This window comes from Centruroides sculpturatus, unplaced genomic scaffold (genome assembly GCF_000671375.1).
Source record: "Centruroides sculpturatus isolate CEXI.00-Female unplaced genomic scaffold, Cexi_2.0 scaffold488, whole genome shotgun sequence".
Classification (NCBI taxonomy): Eukaryota; Metazoa; Arthropoda; class Arachnida; order Scorpiones; family Buthidae; genus Centruroides; species Centruroides sculpturatus.
In genome coordinates, this window is record NW_019384747.1 from 93,696 (window position 1) to 102,274 (window position 8,579).

At 52.1% G+C, this 8,579-nt stretch overlaps 1 protein-coding gene across 1 annotated transcript; it reads left to right on the forward strand.

The window, feature by feature from the left end:
• Positions 1–7,727: 7,727 nt before the first annotated feature.
• Positions 7,728–8,579, forward strand: LOC111628483. The gene has a single exon (XM_023372274.1). The coding sequence runs from the start codon at positions 7,728–7,730 to the stop codon at positions 8,577–8,579; it is 852 nt and encodes a 283-aa protein (XP_023228042.1).

Genomic DNA, 8,579 nt, shown 5'->3' on the forward strand with positions numbered 1-8,579 from the left:
AACGCCTTTGACCGCAAACATGCAACGGTGTACACCAACCAACGAGTCCCAGGATATACTGGTAACTGCAGGCCCGACATTGTTATCATCAACCAGTCACCAAAAACAGCAACCATCGTAGATGTAGCCACGCCGTTTGAAAACGGCGAAGATGCCTTCAACAGGGCCCGTGAGAAGAAAGTACAAAAATACGCAGACCTTGCCGCCTACTTCCGGGACCAGGGCTTCGACACATTTATCGACGCCTTCGTCATTGGCGCACTTGGAGGATACGACGCCGCCAACGAGGGAGTCATCCAGCGCCTGGGCATTTCTAAACGGTATGCCAAGCTCATGCGCTTTCTTATGGTGAGTGACTGTATCAAATGGAGCAAAGACATCTATATGCAGCACCTCAACGGTTGTCACCAGCCCTAATCATTGTATCATACCGCGTCTCTACCACTGTATCGCGCATAACAGGCCAGTGCCCTTGTAACTGCGCTTTTCACATTACTTTGTATATATAGCAGGCTTGTGCCCTTGGAACGCGTTGAGGGTTCTACCCTCACATCTCTACATTTACCACCTAATTGTATCTCGCTAGCTGGCTACGTGCCCATGTTCATTGCTTATGTTCTAACCATTTTACTGTATATAATTATTGTTTACAATAAATAGCTTTCAAATCTGTTCTTATCAGCTTGATTAATATGCTTAATTTTGCTGTATTTTTCAGGTTGCCAACCGTACTCCGAGCCACCAGCTCCCCAGCCCTTGGGTAAGTTGCTACTACTGTCTCTGTCCTACCCTCTTCTCTCTTCCGTTGGAAGAGCGGCCTGCACGGTTTAAACGCACCGTGTATTCGCTGCTCGACTGGCAACACTTTTCCTATCGGCGCCGTTCGCAGTAGCCATTTGGTGCTCTGCGTGAGCATCCTTTCTGCCACTTTCTTCCTCTTCCTGCCCCTCCTTGGTTGGTTGCTTCGCACCCCAGGGGGCATTTCCGCTCTTTCTTCTCCCTATTTCACTGCACATTTGGTCAAGTATGCCAGCCATTACAGTCCTGGTGCCGCTACAGCCGCCACACCAATGTCAACTATGCATATACATCCCACGTGAGTATATGGATCACGCTGGGTTGGTGAGGCACTTGAAGCGTGAGCATGACACCGTCCTGCATTTTGAGTGTCATGCCTGCGGTCTGGTGATGGAAAAACTGAAATCGCTTAAGGCTCACCAACGGAGAGCGGAGGCTTGTCGATCCAGCATTGATGCCTGCTCCCCTCCCACCGACCGCCCCACCAGGCGGATACCAATCAAGCGGAGGCGTGTTCGCCACAGGGCACCCGCTAATCAGGACATCACTCCACCCACCGCACCTGCCAACCAATCCTCATGCTCTTCCGCCATGTCATCACCAACGCTTGACTCTCCCCCCCAGCCAGAAGAGTCACCCGCTCTGTCCAGCAAACCATCGACAACCCATCTACCATGGGCTCTCAACATATCTATCCAACCACTACAACGACTGCCGGACCATGGAGAACAAGCAATTCACTCCGTCATAACCAATCACCTAGAGATCGACCACCCCAAGGTTCACATCACCACAGCCCAACCTCTCAGCCTCCCAACGCTGGTCTGAATCACACCAACGTTGCTACCACAAATACGGCTCCTCCCCATGTCCAGAGCGACACCTGCGGGGCAAGCCCCCCCACCTCATCAGTAGCTAACCAATCTCCAGCTGTCAACAGGAGGCCTAGGAGGCACCGGTCTTCCAATGTACGGGATAATGGTCATCATCGCAGCCCGCCTCAGGGCCACTCGGGCAACTCTTACAGCTACAACTCATTCACAGTTGATAGCTCCGCCCACCATATCCCAATCACCGACCAGCCTCCTCCCCAACCCATGGGCACCAGCCAACATTCCACCACTTCGCCCTCAACTGACCCATCAGCCATCCCCAGTTGGGTCCTCAACTGGAAGCACCGTTTTGAGGTCGCTACTGATGGCGACATGCTTGAGGCCATGGTCAAGGACCTTGTCAACCTGGCACAAGACATCTGTTCAGTCTCTGAAACCACAATCCAACCTAGGGACCATACCCCTTCATACTCCTCCATCCCTTCAGATGCCAAACGCATCCAGAGACTATACAGACTCAACAGAAAAAAGGCCATGGACTGTATCACTAAAGGGCAACCCAACTACTGTCACATCGACGGGCAAAAACTCTACAACCACTTCAAACGTTCATACGCCCACAATCCACAACATCACCCGTCGACACCTTCAGCCGCCCCTCCATGTACGGATCCTGACTGCAACAATCCACTAGCCAGCCCTTTCACTCCCGAGGCGGTAATCACTTGGATTCGCCGCTGCCACAACACTGGTCCGAATGGTCTCCGCTACCATCACTGGGCCAGGGTAGACCCAAAAGGGATAATTCTCAGCAGTGTCTTCAACGCCGTCCTTCACACCTCATTTATACCACCGAGCTGGCAGAAATCCAACACGATATTACTACACAAAAAAGGCAGCGTCCACAGTGTTAGTAATTGGAGGCCAATTGCCCTCTCGAACACTCTGGGCAAAATTTTCTCTGCCTGCTTAGCCAACAGGCTACTCCTCTGGTGCCAGAACAACAACGTCCTTTCCAATGCTCAGAAAGGATTCCTGCAACACGAAGGCTGTCTTGATCATAGCTTCCTCCTACAAACAATCATTCAAGACGCAAGGAGGAAGCATAGGTCATGCCATATTGCGTGGCTAGATATTAGCAACGCATTTGGCTCCGTGCCTCATGGTACCATCACTCAGTGCCTACAATGGTGCAAACTTCATGAAGAGAGCACGGACATCATCAACAGCCTACTGCAGAACTGTTCCACCTGCATCCGCACCAGCAGTGGATACACTGACGACATACCCATCCACTCAGGGGTCAAGCAGGGGTGCCCACTAAGCCCCCTGCTATTATACATCGTCATTGAAACCGCCGTCCGGAACATCCAGAGCCTCCAGCTTGGCTATTCCCTTGAAGGCGAGCCAATTGACATCTTGGCTTACGCAGACGATCTGGTACTCATAAGTCCGACCGCCGAAGGCCTACAAAAACAGCTCGACAATAAATCACCAGCTGGGCAGCTTGGGCAGGCTTGCGCTTCAATGCAGGCAAATGCGCAACCCTTTCCGTCATAGGGAAACAGCATGACACTAGCAATGACACCTTCAACCTACAAGGCATCAACATCCCAACCCTATCCGCTGGGGGAAGCTACGACTACCTGGGCATACCAACAAGATTTTCCACACATCACACATCTGAAGAGGTAGTCAGCAACTTGGAGAGAGACATCCAGCAGCTAGACGAGTCAAAACTCGCCCCGTGGCAAAAGATCCATGCCATCAATACTATGCTGCTGCCCAAGCTCACCTTCCATCTCTTGCTTGGCTCCAACCCCAAAAAGCGGCTGCACATCTTTGACAGGCGTATCAAAAACTGCGCCAAAAATGGATGAATCTGCTTCAACTTGCCATATGATCACGGGGGAGCCAACATAACCCCCTGCGGCACTCTAGCAGACATCTGCCAAATCACCCATGGCACCCACCTTTTTACGTCCAGAGACCACAAGGTACGCTCCATCGCCACCAAGTCACTCCAGAGTGTTGTCCGGAAGCGTATCCGCCGCGACCCCTCACTGGAAGACCTATGCACATATCTTAACGGGTCTATGGAGGGTGAGTTCGGCGTTGACCCAGCCAACATCTCGTCCACATGGTCACGCCTACGATCAGCCACAAGATGGCTACGGAAGAACCTGGACATCGCATGGGCTGTCTTTGACGACACCATCGCCATTACTGCAGCAGGGAACATCATTCCAAGACAATCGACCAACAAAATCCTCACAGGCATGGCAAAGAACGTCCTGAATCGTCTCTTACGTAAACCCGACCAAGGAAAGGCGTTCAAACTCACGGCGCAGCATCCGGCCAGCAATCACTTTTTGCGCGACGGACTCTACACGTCTTTCGCCGATTGGCGATTCATTCACTGAGCCCGTCTTAGCGTGGTACCCCTTCATGGTCTCCGCCGATTTGGTCAGCTTCCAACCAGATGTCGCCACTGCGGATTCCAGCAGGAAACTCTGGCCCACGTAGTAAACCACTGCACACGCAACCTCCACCTCGCTACGGAACGGCACAATGAGGTGCTAAACAGACTTTGCCACGCCGTAAATGACGAAGATCTTACCATCAGGTGCAACCAGTGTGTTCCAGAGTTTGAAAGCAACTGCCGGCCAAACCTTGTGGCCATCAACGAGAAAGCTAAAACAGCCACTATCATCGACGTTGTTATCCCGTTTGAAAACGGCCATAACGCCTTCAATTCAGCTAGGGAAAAGAAGATTGAAAAATACACACCCCTAGCACAACACTTCAGAACCATGGGGTACGACACCTACTGCGATGCGTTTGTGGTTGGATCACTAGGTGCGTACGACCCCAGAAATATCGCCGTCCTCCAACGACTGGGCATAGGAAGAAGATACTCCAAGACCATGGCTAAGCTCATGGTTAGCGACTGTATCCGTTGGAGTAGGGAAATATATGTACAACATCTCAACTACGAACGTTCCGCTCCCAGACACCTAAGACCACCTCCAGCAGATACCCATAACCAACAACGTCGACGAAGTGCCACCAATAATCGACATCCCTCCAATCGTCGTGATCAACATACTACCAGAACCCACGACCAACAAGACTTGCTTCAACACTCCGATAAATATAATTGCACGGACTGAACATATGGACAATTGCTATCCACGCACATCTGACTACAGACCTTGTCGCGTAAACAATATGTATTCTTGTACCCATGTATTTTTGGCAGGCTAAGAGCCCATGTCGCGACATTTATCTAATACTGTTACTACATATAGCTGGCTTTGAGCCCATGTCGCGCTGTACATAATCACATGTACATACCACTTGTGTATTATTCCATTTTTAATACCCCATACTTGTACTTTATTTAGAATTTATTAATAAAAGCACTTTAACTCTGTTCTTATCAGCTTGATGGGTTCTCCACCTGATGTCCATCTAGACCAGCCTCCGAAGCTCCCCGGACTCCGAGCCAGCTCCTGCTCCCCGGTCTTCGACTGGTAAGTTGTTTTAGCTCTCTCTTTTCTTTACTCTTCTCTCTTCCACCGGAAGAGCGGCCTGCATGGTTTAAACGCACCGTGTATTCGCTGCTCAACCGGCAACCTTTCTATCCCTCTGCGCCACGGCCCCCAAGCCTTGTAGCGCTCTATCCTTTTTACCCTAGTACGGGGGCATGCTCCTGTACTAGTCTATACTCTTCTCACGCCCCTCCTTGGTTGGCTGCACTGCACCCCAGGGGGCGCTTCACTCTTCCTTTCCTACTTTCTCATACAACACATACGATCTATGGCGACTTCCTCTAACTCCACCAATGTCACACTCTTGGTCCCTCTACGCCCCCGTATCACTGTCCGGCATGTCTACCTATTTACCGAGACTACGTCGACCACGGGAGCCTATCACGGCACCTCAGGCGCCACCATGGCGGCCGGCTCAACTTCGAATGCCGTGCCTGCGGAAAACAATCCGAGAAGCTCAAGGAGATAAAGCGCCACCAATCTCAAGCACCGAACTGTGCAAACATGTTCCCCGCCATGTCTCCAAGCAACTCTAGGGACCCCAAGCCATGAGGACGCATACAAGCCGGACCCCGTAAACCCTACAAATCCCGACGCCAGAGGGAGTATGGACTGGATGAAGCCTATCTTGCCGCTTTGGCTAGCAGTAGCAGCAAGGTAAGTAACTCTTCCCAACCCCCTACAGCCAACCAGCTACCAGTACCACCTTGCCCAGCAAGCCTGCCCAACAGCACCCACACCCCAGTGGGAACTAGCAACGAGCAGCTCCATCCTCTGACAGACACTACAAACAACACCTCGCCTATCTCCCCCCTCGTGAGACGGCCACGTAGGCGGTGGCAAAGGCAACCAAGTCATCAGACCAGCACACCACCCACTCCAACCAGCCCAGACGGCCCGGATATAACTCCAACGTTAGCCGACCAACCCACTACCAGTGACCACAACGCCGAACTTGACAGGAACAGTCAGACGGGCCCTACAACCCACCAAACTGGTAACACCGCTAACCTTATTGACATCATCCCTACAGCCCCGGATACCACCAGTTCCGACCCCCCTCCCTGGTGCGAGCGATTCGACTGTGCCCTCGACGAGGACATGCTCGAAACCATAGTCCGAGACTTAACCGACCTGGCCCAGAGCATGGCCTTTCAGCGTCATGGACAGCCCCGCCATCCCCGTCAAGACAGACCTCGTCAATACCAAAGTGACACTAGCAGGAACCGCCCTATTGCCGCAGACCCCAGTAAAACCCAACGACTGTTTAGGGCCAACAAGCGTAAAGCGTTTGAGGAGATATCCAGGGGCAAAGAACGCTACTTTCAGATCAACAGGACCACTCTTGAGGAGCACTTCAACAACACAAATGGTCTTCGTGAAATCCCACAGGAGCCACTCCAAAGCCTCCTCCCCCCGCTTTCCAACCGGACACAGATGACCCCCTCAACGCCATCTTTACGCCCGCCGAGGTCGCCAAACGTCTCTCAAAGTGTCATAACACTGCCCCCGGGCCAGATACCATCAAGTACTTCACCTGGCGCCGACTGGACCCCCAGGGCCACATCCTCGCAGCCCTATTTAACGCCGTGCACCGTACTGGCCATATTTAACGCCGTGCACCGTACTGGCGCAAACAACATCATTTCCGCCACACAGAAGGGGTTCATGCGCTTCGAAGGGCACTCTGAGCACTCCTTCATACTCCAATCTTCCATCCAGAGCGCACGCAGGAGAAACAAAGAATGCCACGTCGCCTGGCTGGATCTCACAAACGCCTTCGGCTCCGTTCCACATGACACTATTCGCACGTGTCTCAAATGGAGCGGACTTGGACCAGCCTCCATCGACCGCATCAGCGACCTTCTAACAGGATGCCCCACACACATCAGGACTAACGCTGGATACACCTACCCCATACCAATCCGGGCGGGCGTAAGCAAGGCTGCCCACTTAGCCTGATCTTGTTTAATCTAGTCGTCGAGCCTGCACTCTGACTCATCGAAGGCCTGAACAAAGGCTACCAGCTACACGACTCCAACATCTCAGTCCTCGCCTATGCTGATGACATCACCATCATCAGCAGCTCCGTAGCAGGGCTGCAGTGCCAACTAGACCTTCTCTCCACCTGGGCCCTCCGCAGTGGACTCTGCTTCAACCCATCCAAGTGCGCCACCCTCTCAGTGGCAAGTACTGCTGTGCAGATAACCCTGAGTTAAACATCCAAGGATCCAGCCTCCCACGTCTCGACAAAGAAGACCACTATCTTCACCTCGGCGTACTGACCAAATTCACACTAGGACGCTCTGCCAACGATGTGATAAATGGCATCCTCGCGGACCTACAACACGTTGACAACTCACGACTCGCCCCCTGGCAGAAAATCGAAGCAGTAAGTACCTTCCTCACTTCTAGACTAAACTTCCATCTGACCCTAGGGAACGTCCAAAAGAAGAAACTAAACCACCTGGACACATCCATCAAAAGGAACATCAGAAAATGGATGAACCTCCCCCAACGGTCAAGTCCAGAAGTCATCTACATGCCTCACGACCAGGGCGGTGCAAACATAGTCCTGTGCAACATCCTTGCCGACGTAGCGCAAGTCACCCATGCAGTACACCTACTCCATTCAAAAGACGCGACGGTGTCCAACCTGGCCCTAAAGACACTAAAACTTGTCGTCGAAAGGAGAATCAAGCGACCACCTGAAGACACAGACTTGTGCACCTATCTAGCCGGTTCAATGAAAGATGAATTCAGCTATGATCCATACGACATCCCGTCCGTATGGACGCGTCTATGCATGGCAACACGGCGGCTAAAGAAACGAATATCCATAGAATGGCAGTCCGGTATCAACAACAGTCTCATGCCCTACATCAACGGCCAGCCCATCACCAAGGCCAATGCTGCTAAAACCATCACTGCGGCAGTTAGGAGCTCATTTCTGCGCTCCCTTCTAAACAAGCCAAACCAAGGTAAGGCTTTTAAACTTACAGCGGCAAACCCTAACAGTAACCACTTTCTTCGTGAAGGAAACTTCACTAGGTTCGCCGACTGTCGGTTTATACACCGAGCCAGATTAAGTGTCTTACCTTTAAGAGGGCTCCGTCGGTTTGGTAACGCAAGCCAAACATGTCGCAGATGTCAGAGACATCGCGAAACTCTTGCACATGTTATCAACCATTGCCCTCCCAACTTTAGAATGATAATGCAACACCACAACGCCATTCTTGACCGCCTCAACAAAGCCTTCGACCACAAGAACCTCACGGTGTATGTCAATCAACAGGTTCCAGACTTCCCGAGCACCTGTCGTCCCGATCTGGTAGTCATCAACCACCAACCACCCCAAGACTGCCACGATCATAGACGTCGCCACACCGTTTGA

Bases quoted from the DNA above. Each gene is read 5' to 3' on its own strand.
- LOC111628483 (XM_023372274.1), top strand. From the start codon at position 7,728: ATGCCTCACGACCAGGGCGGTGCAAACATAGTCCTGTGCAACATCCTT.